The following is a 17,390-nucleotide window of genomic DNA, read 5'->3' on the forward strand; positions in this document are numbered from 1 at the left end:
CCATCTAACTTATGGTTAGTTACTACCAGGGCAAAGAAAACAAGATTCAGAGATTTTTGTCCATTAGAGGAGAATTCAGGAATTTAGTTTAGAAATTCAAACACGTTGGCAGGGTGTCATATGAAGAAAAGAGGGAGACACATGAAATCAACTGTAAACACAGAGCACCTTCAAAATCAGTAGAATTCAAACTCGTTTTTTCCAATTATCTCTAAATGATTTCTTGCAATTTCGTATTGCTTTTTTTTCCCTGTTTGAACTGAACTTGAATAATTTGAATTTATTTCGGCCCTTAGACTCTATCAGGGTAGGTTTCCAGGAAGACATCATTATGTATAGTACAACTTTACAAAATTGTAGTAAGCAGAGTGATTTAATCAGAATTGATCACTGACAAGAATGTTTTAAAAAGGACAATAGCACATAGTTGAGTGCTATTTTGTAAAAGAATTATCTGAGAAAGTAAACTAATCAATGACAAGTTACTCCTAAAGAAAAAAGTATTGCTCAAATTAAAAGTAGTTTGAAAAATGTAGAAAAACTTCTTTCAACATGCAGTAATTTGACATGCTAGCTTCTAGTACATCCTTGGGAAAATGCTACATTTATATAAGTATATTCTGTATGGAGAAATGGTCTGCTATGAGAATATACTTCAGAATCTTCATTATTTAAAAATTGCCTCCTTCCAAAAGAGATTTGCTAATGGCACATTAAAAGAAAGCTAAAGAACAAAACATATAAACAAGGCCAACTACATAATTTGCAGGGCCCCATTCCAAATGAAAATGTGGGGCCTAATGTGCAAAAGGCAGGAAAAAAGTAACATTAAAAGTTCTAAAATATAGAGCTTTTTTTCTTTCTTCTGTGGTCTCTCTCAACTTGACAGGTTTTTGTATTTGCTGTTAATGTTGCTGTAAGTAAAAAAGAATGAAAAATTTTAATTAGGAACATAAATGTTACCATTCATCTTTATATTGTGCAAATGAATTTTAAATCCAAAGACATGAGCATTTAACTCCTATGCAGAATCACAAAAGTACATAATTAATACTTCCTAGCTTACACATGCATATTTGTTTCATTCTTACCAGAATAGTGTAAATGCTGCGCAAAACTACCTAAACCATTTATTATTCATTTTACTTCTTTTTTTAAAATTTTATTTATTTTTGAGAGAGAGAGAGAGAGAGAGAGCAAGAGAGGGGCAGAGAGAGAGAGGGAAACAGAGGATCCAGGCGGGTTCCACGCTGATAGCAGCAAGCCAGGACGCAGAGCTCAAACTCACAAACCTGTGAAATCATGACCTGACCTGAACTCAAACTTTCAACCAACTGAACCACCCAAAAGCCCCTCATTTTACTTCTTGATACCTGCCCTTGCTACCAATACTCTCTACCTACACTTACTAAAGATGGACTAAAAGGAAAAGGAACTGTGAATTTTCCTATCCTTCTCTTTCCTTTTATGTCTTCATTTTTAGCATAATTATTGGGTTAATAGAGGGAAATAACAGAATTAAGAAAGGACATGGTAGAGTTGCTTGGTCATTCATATTTCTTAGAATGCTACTGCTTTGTTTCTGCATTTGAAGCGAGTTCTAGTGAAAAAGAAAATGAGGCCCCTTGCTTACTTAGTTGCAGATGGAACATGTTTACCTTGTACTTGTATTTCTGAGTCTTGCTGAACTCCCAAGTATCATGAATCCACCAGAATTCTGTGTTCATGGGGCATTGCAAGTGCCGTGTATGAATGTAGTGGCAAGACAGAGATGTTGCTCTTATCTTCTCTGCTCACATGCATGCTCCATTGTCCCACTGGAATTTACTTAAAAATATAAGTTCGAAGACAAAAAGAACTTCAAGACATTAGTGGCAGAATGTTAAAGCAAGCGTTGCACCCTTCTGAGTGCAGGGCCCAACACGGACACACAGATTGCACATTCATAATGCTGGCCCTGCCTGTAATGAATAGGAAGAGAGTTAGGAAAATACTTGGATCAGAAACCTCACTTAAGGAGTAGGTGCTTCAGTATTGCACAAAAGTTAGCTCTAAATTTTCTAGAAACAAAGGCAAAACAAAATAAGAAAAAAAATGGTTATATAACTATAAATTTCCAATTTAAAATAAAATAAAATAAAAACATTCAGTTAGTTAAAAGGCAAAAACTTTTCCAGGATCTGAGTAAATGCCACTGGAGGACAATCTTAATTTAGGTCAACATAGCATTTCTTTTAAATTTTAAATTTTTAAATTTAAATTTTTAAATTTTTCTTTTAAATTTTTTGTAATGTTTCTTTTATTTTTGAGAAAGGCAGAGTATGAGCAGAGGAGGTGCAGAAAGAAAGAGGGATACACAGAATCTGACACAGGCTCCAGGCTCTGAGCTGTCAGCACAGAGCCCAACGCGGGGCTCGAACCCTGAGATCATGGCCTGAGCCAAAGTCAGACACCTAACCAACTGACCCACCCAGGCGCCCCTAGATCAACATAGCCTTTATTCAGGCAACCAATCAAGTAAAAACTTTGAATGTAAAAATATCTAGTTTATTATGGAATGAAATTATTACAAAGCTAAGCAATCTAATCATAAATGATATTTTAAAAACTCGCTGTAAGTGAACAATAAATATAAAGACAATGTACACTTAAGGACTTCCTAAAAGGAGAATAGCTAATTTTAGAAAAATATACTGCAAAATTATTAGAGTCCAAGAGAATAAGTTGAATTTTGGCTGGGCCAGAGAAGGATTACTTGCCAAATATAAGGACCAGGTAGACTCTACACTGATACAAAATACTATTTGAATTTACAGATACTCTAGCCAGACCATGAAGAGCCTTACCACTTGAAGAAGTAGCCAGAGTAGAAACCTTTGTTTGAAAATCTAATGTAGAATCTGGTAGGATGACGAAAAAGTAACAGCGCCAACAATAATCATATGTTGTTTGTATTACAAATGAAAGGCAACATGGAGCCAACTGAAGTGTAATATAAAGTATTAAGGAATGTTTGTTATTTCTTCAGTAGGTGGCTTTAGTTCACAGATAAGTTATATGGTTCTGTTTAGCATTTAGCATAATTATAGATGTGCCAAAACCAGATAATATGCAAGCAGTATAACATTTGGATGGGTTGATCAGTTATTCTGGCAGAGGGAAGACTTATCATCATTAAAATGTCAGTTTCCTGAAGTTAATATAGACATTTAATGCCATTTTAAGTAAAATTCTAAGTTGGGGTTGGAGGAGATTGTATAAAATAATCTTGAAGCTATTTGATGGAAAAAACAAATAAACAAGAGAACTGTAAAAAAAAATAAGAAGAATGAAGAGAAAAGGGAGTTTTATTACCAGATAACAACATGCCCTGAAGCTGTTGTAATGAAATCATTATGGTATTGGCATAAAAATGGAAAAATACATCCACAGAAAAAATAGAGAACTAGATTCTAGAAACAGGCCTCAGTATTTTTTAATGTAATAGATGACACAAGAAATATGTCAATTTATTGGGAAAAGAATGGCATTTTAACATATGGTACTGGCACAACTAACTTTCCATCTGGAAGAAAAGAAAGTTGGACTCTTTTCTACCACATTAAAAATAAATTCCACATGGAGAAAAGACTTCAGTATGAAAAAGAACAATAAAAACTTAAAAGAAAAGTCAGGATATATCATCAGCTGTATCCAGGATACAACCTAGAGCTAGCTGCAGGGTGTCTTCTTGACCAATCTGGAAACTTCAGATACTATATAAAGAAAAAAAGACCTAACAGACTTTTTTAACAACAACACAACAAAAGTACCACACAACAGCAACAACAGCAACAAAACTTTGCATGTTATTTTGTCATGCAAAAGTGAAAAAAAACAAGTAATTTATTTCAAAAAGTGTTTTCAAATACAAATGTAGTTTATATCTACAATCTACAAAGAGCTCTCCATATACAAAGAGATCTACAAATTGACCAGCAGGGATAAATAGAATTTTTTAAATGAACAAAAGATACGAATAAAATTATGGAAATGTGTATGTGTATACATACATGTGATCCAGAGTTTAATAAGTTCAAGGGAAAAACTGAGAAGGAAACACAATTACACCAGGGGTGTGGGGTGAGGAGTGAGGAAAAAGGAGAAAAAAAAGAGGGAGAGAAAGAAAGCAGAAAGAAAATGAAAGAGAGAGAAGGGAAGAGTGTCCTAAGGGTAGCTCAGCATCTATGATATGACCCTATGTATATAAAATTATAAAAATGTATTTACATATATGCATAAAAAAATTACAGATTTGAAGGAACATCCATTTTTAGGAAACAAGTTTTTTGCAAAGTAATGTATGTAGTACAATTTTATATTGGTAAAAATAAATAAAACCAGTACAAATGTGTGACATGTTTATATATGATTATATAAGCTGGAAGAAAAGTAGGAAAGAAATACAGACCATGCTGCTAACATTGATAACTTTGGTGAGGTAAGTGGAAGGGAAGGTGTGTAGAGATGATTAGCTTCCCCTTACAGATGCTTCACTTGCTAAGACAAGCATGTATACTTTTATAAATTAGAAAACATCGGGGTCACCTGAGTGGCCCAGTCAGTTAAGTGTCTGACTTTGGCTTAGGTCACATTCTTGTGGTTCATGAGTTTGAGCTCCACGTCAGGCCCTGTGCTGACAGCTCAGAGCCTGGAGCCTGCTTTGAATTCTGTGTCTCACTCTCTCTGCCCTCCCCGACTTGTGCTGTCTCTCTCTCTCCCTCTGTCTCTCTCTCTCTCAAAAATAAACATTAAAAAACTTTTGAAAAAAGAAAGCATCAAATACCTTTTCTTTCATCTTTCAGTGATGGATGCTTCAGCATTTCCAATAGGTACAAGAGGTATTAGTTGCCTAGTTAGCACAATGTTTTTTTTTTTTTTACGCAGTTCCCAGCCCTTAATTATTGTGACAAAAACAAAACAAAACAAAAGAAAAAAAAAACCAGAAAATCTTAAACTTGAAAATCATACAAAACTGAATGATACTGGAAAGTATAACTCCTTTATTATAGAGTTCAGAATCCTCCAAAATCCTCCAGTTTCCTAATTCTAGAATACATATATTCTATTAACAAGTCACATTTCATCTTGGAAACTTTCAGGTTACATGGTTATTAATGTACTGTGTCCCTCTGGTTTGAAAATCCCATTAGAATGGGAGTGAGTGGGAGAAACATATCTGAAGTATTTGTTCTAAAGGCAGTAGTATATTTTATAAGTAAGTATTTTAGTTGGAAATATTGTCAAATTATTGGTGCTTTCCATTCAAGGAAATATCAATTTTCCAGCAAAATTTTTATAAACTAAAGCCACCATTCAGATTAATCTCTTCATTTTAAAATATGACACTTTAAAATATAACACTTTCTTATCTGTCTGATTACAGCCTTTGAAAGCAAACTGATTTTAGATTTCTACTCTCACTGTAATGTTGTGATTTAATGGATATTTATGCTGCTCATCATCTTCCCCTGTAAACATAGTTCTGGATTTTCTCTTTCTGCTCCAAATACTTCTATTCTCCTAATAACCAGGACTCCAAAAGTTTGCAGTTACTATGTACTCTTCCTCTCCAACAATATCAATTTTACATATTCATAACCTCTTACCCATGCTTCTGCGACAGTTTCACACGTAGACTCCATTTCCAAAGTTCCTCTTAACAGTACTATATTGCAAGACAAGCCTTCCTAAAGCATTATTCATATAACATCCAAAATCTTTAGGGGTGCCTGGGTGGCTCAGTCAGTTAAGCGTCTGACTTCGGCTCAGGTCATGATCTCACAGTTTGTGAGTTGGAGCTCCACACTGGGCTCGCTGCTGTCAACATGGAGCCTGCTTTGGATCCTCTGTCCCCCTCTCTCTCTGCCCCTCTCCTGCTCACTCTCTTTTTTTTTTTCTCTCTCTCTCTGCCAAAAAATTAAAATAAACATTAAAAAAATCTTTAATGGGGCGCCTGTGTGACTCAGTCAGGTAAGCGTCCAACTTTGGCTCAGGTCATGATCTCGCGGTCTGTGGGTTCGAGCCCCGCGTCGTGCTCTGTGCTGACAGCTCAGAGCCTGGAGCCTGTTTCAGATTCTGTGTCTCCCTCTCTCTCTGACCCTCCCCCGTTCGTGCTCTGTCTCTCTCTGTCTCAAAAATAAACGTTAAAAAAAATTTTTTTTTAAATCTTTAATGATTCATTATTGCTGTGACTAGTTATTGATTATGTTATGTTAAGATTGTAGGAGGAAAAGTGTAATAGGATGTTGGGTGGGACTTGTGCTATTAACCTGAAATTACTAACTAGGGCACAAGATTTAAAAATATATATTTCTAAGCTAAATATTTCTGTATTCTAAAGAGAGCTGCTAACATGTTACCAAAAGTTAGGGTGAACCTAGACTCTCTATTATATTAGCCCAACTAAAAGGCAAAAAAAAAATCACACAATTTGCAGAGACAGAGCAGAATCAAGCATGGCAGAGATGTTGGAATTATCAGACTGGGAATTTCAAAACTGCTATGATTACTATGTTAAGGACTGTAAGGGATCAAGTAGATAACATGTAAGAACAAATTGGCAATGTAAGCAGAGAGATGAGATCCTAAGAAAGAAGCAAAAAGGAATGCTAGAGATCAAAAACTCTGTAACAGAAATGAAGAGGGCTTTGGGAGGCCTATACACTACAACAAAGTAGAATTTATCTTAAGTATACAAGACTGGGTCAACATTCAAAGCTTCATTAATTTAATCCAGAACACCAACAGATTGAAAAGATGATCATATTAGTAGATGCACAAAAAGTATTTGACAAAATCCAGCACCCATTCATGATTGAAAATAAAACATCTCAGTAAACTAGGAGTAGAGGGAATGTACTCAACTTGATTTAAAAAGAAAATCTATAAAAGCCTACAACTAACACCATATTTCATGGTGAGAAATTAGAGGCTTCCCACTAAGATCAGGAATAAGGCAAGGATATTCCTCTCACCACTCCTTTTCAGCATTGTACTAGAAGTTCTAGTACAATAAGACAGTAAGACAAGACAATAAGACAAGAAAAAGAAATAAAAGGTATGCAGATTCAGAAGTAAGAAATAAAACTGTCCTTGTTCATAGATGACATGACTGTCTAGGTAGAAAATTCAGAAGATTTGGGAGGAAAATAACTTGTAATTAATAAGCAATTATAGCGAGGTTGCATGCATTATACAAAGTTAATACATAAAAGTCAACTGTTTTCCTATATAACAGCGATGAACAAGTGAAATTTGAGAGTAAAAATACAATAACCTCCAAAATTCAATATTTAAGTATATGTATAACAAAATATGTTCTAGATCTATATAAGGAAAACTACAAAACTCTGATGAAGTAAATCAAAAAGAACTAAATAGATGAAGAAATAGTCCATGTTTATGGATAGGAAGACCCAATATTGTCAAGATGTCAGTTCTTCCCAACTTGATCTATAAATTCAGTGTGATCCCAATCAAAATTCTAGGATGTTTTTTTGTCTATATTGACAGACAAACTGATTCTAAACAATACAAAGCTATAATTACTGTTACCCAAGTCTAGTGTCTCATTCATCCTTGTCACTGGTCCCCAGTAGTCCCTGAACTCAAGCCCCGGCCTCTATTTCACTCTGGTTTTGAATTACAAGTCTTGATGCCAAGTCTACTCCTGGCCTATATTTTAGCTTTGAGCCTTTTATGTCTGGCTTAGGTACAGAATCTGTCTCTGTTTCAAACTCTCATCACACACTATTTCAGGATGGACTCTTTCCTGATCTAATCTAGAGATTACCAAGGTGAGTATAGAAAACTGTCAAGCACTGCTCCTTCTTAATCATCCCAAGTCAGGAGATGGCTTTGGTTATATACAAAAGATGTCAATTATGGTAGGTCTGAAACAATATGGCAAATTAAAGATGCAAAACCATATTTTAATATGTTTCTCTTTTTTTCTTATTTACATTTTACATGAAAAGACATTAAGTAAATATAACAATGCTCTCAATAATGTTGCTGTAAGATAAAACCTTCCTTCCTTTATAGCTTATATATCTAGCTTAGAATATCACTTATCTTCTCTTTTGGCAGTGGTTTTATTTCCATTACCCATCCTGTAATACCAACTATAGTAATTTTCAAATATGGATCAATCCAACCATACACCTGCTTTACTGATAAGGCTGCAATTACTGAAGACTAATGGTAAAAAAAAACAAAAACAAAAACAAAACAAAAAAACATACATTGCAGACCTATGTTAATTTATGAATCTCAGTTTCAATTATACCTTTCATTTATCCTGACTTTTCAAACTTTGCAATCTTCTAGCCCCCAACTTTAAACCTGTTCTTTTCTCTTTCAACTTATTTTACTTTCTATTTCACAGAAAAAGTGAAAGCTGTCAGACATAAATTATCTCATTTCTTACCACCTAGTACCTCTTCTTCCCACTATACCTCTTCCAAATATATACATACCTGGACATATCCTTACTACCTTCCTCTTTAGCTTAAAAAAAAAAAGAGAGAGAAAATCCTTCTTCCTATCCAAAGTTAATTCCTCCACTTGGGTTTAACTCTTGTCTCTCTTCTGGGGTATTGCATCTTCAATTGTCCCTTCTTTTCTGTCTTTAATTTATTTCTACTGTCCATTCCTCTCAGCATTTAAACAACTCACATCTTTCCCATATTTTAAATAAACAAGAAAATAAAGTTTCCTTAACTTTAGGTTGATTCCCTCCAAATGCCCTCACTCTTTCCTTTTACAATCAAACCTCAAGGGAATGGTCTGGTGTACTCACTCTATCCATTGCCTTACCTTTGCCTAGTCTTCAACTTACAACAATTGAGCATTTCCCAAAGTTTTCAGATTCAAAGTTCTTTTACTTGATCTTCTTACTGCTTTTATTGCTACTTATTATGATCCCATTAACCTCTCTTTTCTCAGTACCACTCTCTCCTGCATCTCTGGACACTTCTCAGTCTCCTTTACAGAATACTCTCCTTTGGCCACCTCTAAATATTTCTCAGCCTACCAGAAATGTTTTCTGGATATCTCAAGCAATCAAATTTAGCAGGTAAAAATCTATAGTCTTCATTTCACTCCTAAAAGTCTTCCTCTTCTAATCTTTCCCAAACTGATGAACATTTTTTTCTTTTTTTTTTTTTTTAATTTTGCTTTGTTTTTTGAGAGAGAGGGATGGGGCGCAAGTGAGTGAGAGGCAGAGAGAGAGACAGAGAGAGAGAGAGAAGCAGGGCTCACCTGAAGCGGGTCTCAGGTTTTACCAGAGCTTGAACTCACCGGATATGGGACTCAAACTCATGAACCTTGAGGTCGTGATCTGAACCAAAGTCAGATGTTTAACAACTGAGCCCACCCAGGCGCCCAAACATTTTTCAATTACCCAAACCAGAAACCTAGAAAGCAAAAGTTCCCCTTTCTTTTTTGCCTCTGCTATCCAGTCAGTCATAAGTCTCCTGGTAATCTTACCATCTAAATAATTATCTTCATTTTCTTTTATGTCCTACTGCCACTGACCTAATTGAGGCTCCTGTTATTTCTTACTTGATCTATTTTTACTGATACCCATTCATCTAGGGTCAAAACCTGCCCATTCGTCATCTACACTGCCAGATCATTTTTTCAACATGTAACTAATCATTTCCCTTCACTGTTCAAAGTTCTTTGACTGTAACCTATAAGATAAAATTTAAAGCCATTCATATGCAATATGTCCATCTCCTATTAGGATATGGCTTCAACCTATGTAACACATCCTCCTCAGAGTTTACATTCCAACAATACTGTATTTGAATTGTAACTTGCCCAAATGTGCTATAGTCATCAAGCCCAAAGTCTTCTGTGCAGTTTTATGTATGTGAAATACGTTCCTGCCACATGGGGTAACCCTTATCATGTAAGTCTTAGTGCAAATGGTTTCTCTTCTGTAAATCCTTTCCTGACTTCAGGCTGAATAAGACTTTTTTTCCACAAGTCCCCATGGTAATTCAGACACACTGCCATTCCAGAGCAATTATCATAGCATATCATAACCACTTACACATCTGTTTTACCGTTTGGCCGTAAATTCTTTGAAAAGCAATAATTTTGTTTGTTTCAATATTTCCAGCGCCATGCATGCAACCTCGTGTGTAGTAGATGCTGTGTGTATGTGTTGAATGCATACATGAATGGAAACTCAAAATGTTAAATGTATTCCCATGTTAATTAAAATGTTTTGTGTATTAGGATGCCCTCTGGTTATTTTTACACAGGTGAAAATGAACAACTAAAAAGAAATGCTGATCTTATGAGAGAAAAGCTGAAGTCTCATGAACAAGTGAGTTTATGTATTTTTATATTCAATCAAATTCCTGTAGAGCATTTGTCTTCTCAAATTAGAAAAAAAAGGAGGGTGGTTTTCATTAATAAGGACAGCCAAAATTTGGAAAGGAAATATATATATGTGTATGTGTGTGCCAGAATTTTTAATGAATAAAACTTCTTAAAGAAAAAACAGTTTTAAGGACTCTAGTCTCTTTGCAGACTATAACGCACTAAGGTATTACATTACTTTGTCTTCCCACCAAAAAGAGATATAACTATTTTGCTACATATTTTTAAATTATGTTAATAAAACTTTTACTCTAGAGTATACTCTATTATATTAATTAGCACTTTTAAACTTTTTACCATAAAATAAATGAGTCTTTGATCTTTCTGATTTAAGTAACCTTTTGCAATTTTATTGCATCATCCAAACGAAGGGAAGACTTTATGTGGATAACCAATTCTTTCTCTCCCCAGGGCTACCATACCCTCTGCTACTTTTTCTTTCCTCCTATAGGAACAGCATATGGCAGCAATTATAGAACAAATAACACAGTGCCTAGAACATAAAAAGTTCTCAGTAAATGTCAGTTCCCACCACCCTTTGGGAGGCTTATTATCATAATTTTTTTCTCCTTTCCCAAGAGCCAACATGTCAAACCTTGGCAGACCTAAGATTTCCAAAACTCAAATTGGATCTGTATCAAGCTTAGAACTTCAAGTTGAAGGATCATTTCCATATTCAATCTGGTTCCTCACTTGAGTTAATTTAAATATGTCTGGAATATATCCCACCCTTTATTTTTCCTTTCCTTTATCCCCTTCCTTTCTTCTTTCCCATTCTTTCCATACCTTTCCTATAAAGCTCAATGATAGATGGTACAGTTAGGGTATCATTGGGGCAGAGAAAAGGAGGAGAAATTTTTACCTTCTTTCTCTTCTAAAATGTCAAGCCATAGAATATTGCTTAGCCTAAGATACTATAGGAATTGGAGACATCATGATGAGTAAAAATAAAGTCCCTGCTTTTATGACGTTTAGAAGCTTTTCTTGAACCTCTTGCCTTCATTAATGTACCTTTCTTAGTATCCTATTTTATTTTTATTCTTGCTGCTTTCCTTTTCTCCTGCCTACATCTTAGGACTGTAAGTGGTTTATGTAGGAACATCTCTCTGGAAAAATTGTAAATTTTATCTTTGGGGGCTTTCTCTTCCAACACCTCTCTGAATGCGACTGTCCACATTAACACAATAATCATTCCTATGCTGCAGCAACCTAAGAAACTAATCTCAGGCACTTGTCAAGCACTTCTCAACTCCCAAATTCATTCTTCTCTAGCCTCCTCCTCATAAAACTAACCTTTACCATGGGTAGTGCTTAACTTCCTTCTGGGAATTAGGGATGTTTATATAATTTTCAGAAACAGAACTTCAGGTCACATTCAAAGGAGTCATCCTATGTTAGGTTAAGCTTGCCAGCTATTGAACAGAATGTACTATTAGCTCTAAAGTATAACTTTGGCTTTAATTGACATATTTTAATGCTATCATGGCATTTATTTATACAGTTACCAAAATACTTTGAGATTATATGATATGTTAAACACTGGTGATGAGTATTCAGGAAGCAAAGATAAGAATACATTGTCTCTGGATGGGCTGTATCTACTTGGACCAGAAATTGTTCCTTCTCAAAGCTGATTATTCAAGCGATAAACAATATCTTTCCTCTCTAGATATGGTTACATATTAACAATTAATATAAAGTATGAGAATTTCACCTTTCTAATTAGTGGAAAGTTGTGTACATATATTTAAACTGAAGAATTAATATGTATTTTAATCTTTAGGAATATAAGAATAATATTGCCAAACTTATGAGTGAAATGAAAATCAAAGAGGAGGGACATAAAATAGAAATAAGGAAACTTTATCAGGATATGCAGGAAAAAAGTAAGTTTTTATTTTTGACCTACTGAATTCTAAGACATCATAAAATAATTTAAATGCATGTATAAACTTTTTTCAGTAATTGCCCATATTCTTGAATGAACATTGCCTTGATGCATTTTAATTTGGGTTTTGTACCTTTCAATTTATTTATGTGATATAAATTACAACATTTCTAAGCTGGATTTATGGTTTTTGTATTTAACATTATTTAATATGAAGCAGCTAATGTCCTTATATAAAAATTAATGTGAAATGTATAATACCTTTAATATTTATATACTTGGCATATAGGATATAATTTCAATAATAAAATTTCTTCCTTTATTAAAGCAGGTCTCATGATCTTATGCTGAGAGTTATATGGTTTCATAAAAGTAATAAAAACTTTTCCAAATGAGCCCATACTTATGTACAACATATGTAAAAATTTGCTGGAAATGAATGTCAGAATATAAACCTACATCTACAAAACTGCTAGAAGAAAGCATAGAAGATAATCTTTGTGAACTTGAATTAGCTACAACTCCTTGGAAAGAACTAAAAAGCACAAACAATGAAGGAAAACATTTTAACTTGAACTTTATCAAAGTTACTAACTTTTGTCCTTCAGCACTGTTAAGTACAAGGCCCTGATCCTGAAGACTGAATATGGCTAAAGTTCACTGGAGAGGATGGAAAAAAAGAGTCTCTCAGTAGAGAGAAAATAGAAGCCAAGACGTAGAGAGGGGAAGACATAGGACATTCTAGGGAATAATAGTCTACTTCTTACCTCTTCTTTGCACCACACAGAAAGGTTAGCAAGAAAAAAGCCAGCAGCCATGGCTAGGGCTGGATTCTTTGACCCCTTGAATTTTAGGATAAAAAAAAAAAAGGGAGGGATTAAAGGTTTCTGAGAAAGTGATGGCCATACTTAGAGGTATGCTTTAGGAAGACTAATCTGGCAACAGTGTATAGGGTGTAGAGACTTGTGATTAAGAGCCTGGACATAGAGTCCAACTGAGGCAAAAATGAGGCTTGAAACTAAGTAAGTAGTGGATTAATCATGGATGGAGACCCCTTATTTGTGGGGCTTGTGGATGAGTTGACTCCTTCTTTTCCCCCTAAAGTCAGAAATGTCCTTGAGACTCCCATACTGGATAATATGGTATCACTAGTAGGAATAGGAAAGATAAGAGCAGAGGAAATTGATGAAGCATAGGGACATGGTGTGAACATGACAGAGGCCCAATCACGTGGAACAGAGTATAGCGGGGGTTTGATGTAGCTCTAGAATCATCCAGTAATTTGGGACCCCCTGTACCTAGGAACCCAGGCCTTGTGTCCCTGTTTAACCACTAAGTATCCTATTTATTGTCTCTCATATATATATATATATATATATATATATATATATATATATATATAATGTATTATATATTATTAATATGTTATATTATTAATAATTATTAATTTTATTATTACTATATTACATATTATATTATTTATATGTTATATAATTATATACAATTCACGTTTTTTTATATTTTTAACATGTTTGTTTATTTTTGAGAGAGAGAGAGCACGAGCAGGGGAGAAGCAGAGAGAGGGAGACACAGAATCCGAAGCAGGCTCCAAGCTCTGAGCTGTCAGCACAGAGCCTGATGCAGAGCTCGAACTCACAAACTGCGAGATCATGACCCAAGTCAAAGTCGGACACTTAACTGACTGAGCCACCCAGACACCCCTATATATAATTCATGTTTAAGAATACAAATCAGCTTATTTGTTCAGAAGCAGTTAATGGGTGATCTTTGTGTTTCAAGCATTTTGTAGGGGCTTATTCAAAATATATAAAACCTACCCTGCATATAAACAGTTTCTAAAATATGTGTACTTATTACCAAAATGTACTTGCTTATGGATTGTTTAAAATGCTAATGAAATATAAGCTTATAAAATGTTTGAAATGTTAAGATGAATTAACTGATTAGTTATTTATTTATTTTCGTTTTCTTCAGTTGAGTCAAATGAAGAAAAGCATAAAGAACTGATAGAGAAAAAGGAGGTGGAAATTTCAGAGTTAAATGAAAAGTTAAAAACTCAAGAAGAGGAAAAACAAAGTGAAATAATCAAATTACAGCTCGAGGTAAGTGTTTAAGGGTCTGCTAAATTTGAAGATGCATCCCTTAAGTCTAGATTGAATTTTGGTTATTTTTCATCACAGTGAGATAAATTTCAGGTATAGAAACAACCCCGACACACTCATTCTCTGTCACGTGCAGTTCTCAAACACCAGACCACGCTAGCTACGCTACCTTGCAGCATTTGGCTGGAAGGTGGGATTCTTCAGTCGTTCAAAAGGTCCTGGTTTCCAGAGAGGGTACTGTTTACTCTGAGACTGGAGATCGATAATTGAAGGATTACCCACACTTTGTAGCTGAGTCTATGCAAGCTTCATAGGACTACCATTCCAGCAGTGGGGAGAGTATATCTAATCGTTAACATTTTTCTCTCCTCAGCAGAAATTGTGGAACCCTGGTAAACCAATAGAAATTCCTTCAACTTTTATTAAAAAGAGGCAGGTTGCTCCCTAACAAATGTGTGGACAATACATATCAGAAGGGCAGACAAACTAGATGTTTAAAAAAAAATGTTAAAGGTGTTGTATGGAAACCAATTTGACAATAAATTGTATTTAAAAAATAATAAAAATAAATTTAAAAAATAAATAAATGTTAAAGGGACCTTACATAGGGCATCTCAAAGGCTGCAGTTCTAGTTCTAGGCTCTAAAGCCTTTTCAGTAGGTTGTTTAACCAGATGTCAGAATCTCAGAGACATTGATGTTTTGACAATATATTTGTTCTTTAAAATTTTTTTTCTAGATTCTACCCATCTCCATTTCCATCATTCTTCCATTGCTTTTCCCCAGTCTGACTCCCACCTTACTTTATGTTGTCAGAATTCCCCAGTTTAGTTATTAAAGATAACTTACTATTCACGTTCATGGAAGTTTGGTATCTCTGGGGTGTTTGGTGAGGTTCAGTGTTGAAATCTGTATAATCTTTGAGCAAAAGGGAACTGATGTTGACTTGAGAGGCATTTTGCTGCTGCTACTGTCTCTGGTCAAGTGTGCCCACAACCCACAGAGAGGTCTGGATAGCCAACTGAGAAACAATAAGCCATGTTTCAGGTTCTACCATCAACTTCTAATCCATTGATTGAAAATGTGCATTTTGTTTGCCATCTGTGCCCTGTCTCTGGTGGAGCCCAAATCTGTGGTTTACACTGATGCACACAACTCTTTTTGTTCCTCGTCTTCATTGTAGCTATCCATTTTCCTCCTCAAACCAGAACACAATCTCACAGAGTTTGTTTTTAGACCACAGAGAGGCTACACTGAACTCAACCCAAAGGGAAGAATTATAATGAAAGATTTTGCAAAAAATATATGTATATATGACCTGTAAGAATGACTTATGAGAATTTTTTAAACCTGATTCAGTTTAATGTCAAAATAGTAAGAGTTCAGACTGAATCAACAAAATTATATCCAGATTCTACCACTTAGTCTCAAAGTTTTTACAGTAGAGTATATGAGTTTTTATCCCATGACTGTTGACTATACTACATTTCTTTACAAAAGGATACTCACAGTAACGTGAAAATATTTTTATCCATCTTTAACTAGATTCTCAACCCTAGTTATCTAGATTCTTTGCCTTGCATGATAGAATCATCTATCATCTATCTTTTTAATGTCTTAAAAAGATAATGCTGACTCCATCCCAGAATCTCTAAGGTAGTGCCCAGGTATTTGGTACTTTTAAAAAGCTCCCCAGGAAATTTTAACATGGAGCAAGGTTAATCTTGTTTGGGTGTTCCTTGCTCTTTCTTAAAAACTGTTTCTTAAAGAAAAACTTCTCTATATTGTATAGTACAGAGAATATACTTAAATTAGAGATTACATGTTAAAAGATATAATGGATTATACTTATATTTATAGAAGCAGTTGTTTAACTAGAATGTTCTCAATGACTTTCTTTTTAAACTTGATTCAGTTTGATGCCAAACTAGCAAGAGTTCAAACTAAATCAAAATCCTATGCAGATTCTACTGTTTTGCCACAGAGTATCTACAGAAGGGTATGTGAGATTTTTTTCCATAGCCATTGTGTTAAGAAAATAAATGTTCTGGGTGTTTCTATAAAAGCTATCTAGTATTTACTAACAATATACTTAAAAGTTTTTCTTAAAATATATCACACAACCAGAAAGATACTAGGTTTTGAATAATATTTAAAAGTCACTTTCAATTTAAAATAGTAAATCTTAGGGGTGCCCGGGTGGCTCAGTCAGTTAAGTGTCCGACTTCAGCTCAGGTCATGATCTCGTGGTTCACGAGTTTGAGCCTCTCTCTCCCCCTCTCTCCCTCTCTCTCTCAAAAATAAATAAAACTTTAAAAAATTTAAAGACATAGTAAAGCTTAGCAGTAAATTAAAACATTAGAGAAGTCCTCTGATCTTTGGTCATGTAAGGAATTCCATGATCTGTTCTGAACTAAGGCTGACCTACTATTCTGAAGTTATTTAGGCACTTAGGTAATATATTTTTTTTATTGTTCAACTCCTACTTTATGATTCATAACTTCAAGCTATATACAAAAAAGAGAATAAACTAAAACAAATGGTGCTAAAATGTGTTTTAATATCCTTATTCCAGTTGTACCCCGTAAGCCTCATAAAAATAAAATCATAAACCTTTCAAAACAAGCTTTTTTAATCTACTTAAACCAGAAATGTAGTTTTTGTTGTTTTATTGCTTCTTGTATTTAATCTTACTATTTCTGAGTTGCAGTAACAAATTTTTTGCTGCTTTATTTAGAAGCTTCAACATCTTCAAGAAGAAAAAAACAAGGAGATTGCAGTTCTTCGAAATACCATTCGCAATTTAGAGCAACGTCTCTCTGTTGACAAAGATTCTCAACTTAAACCTTTTGACAAAGGATCTTGCCCTAAGCGTAGACGGTTTTGAGTATGACAGTAAATTCATTAGTTGCTACTTAATTTCTTTAAAAGCAGTTGAAAATG

At 34.5% G+C, this 17,390-nt stretch overlaps 1 protein-coding gene across 6 annotated transcripts in view; it reads left to right on the top strand.

The window, feature by feature from the left end:
• Nucleotides 1-17,364, top strand: part of CCDC152 (coiled-coil domain containing 152) — a 28,387-nt gene extending 11,023 nt beyond the window's left edge. For all 6 annotated transcript variants that reach the window (XM_019464282.2, XM_019464281.2, XM_019464279.2 and 3 more), the window contains 4 exons: nucleotides 10,317-10,381; nucleotides 12,221-12,323; nucleotides 14,321-14,448; nucleotides 16,363-17,364. In XM_019464282.2, the coding sequence (XP_019319827.2) occupies nucleotides 10,317-10,381; nucleotides 12,221-12,323; nucleotides 14,321-14,448; nucleotides 16,363-16,521 (455 nt within the window). In that variant the 3' untranslated portion in view covers nucleotides 16,522-17,364. The remainder of the gene's footprint in view (nucleotides 1-10,316; nucleotides 10,382-12,220; nucleotides 12,324-14,320; nucleotides 14,449-16,362) is intronic.
• Nucleotides 17,365-17,390: the final 26 nt, after the last annotated feature.

Source organism: Panthera pardus, unplaced genomic scaffold, assembly GCF_024362965.1.
Source record: "Panthera pardus isolate Hobbes unplaced genomic scaffold, ASM2436296v1 HiC_scaffold_2, whole genome shotgun sequence".
Classification (NCBI taxonomy): Eukaryota; Metazoa; Chordata; class Mammalia; order Carnivora; family Felidae; genus Panthera; species Panthera pardus.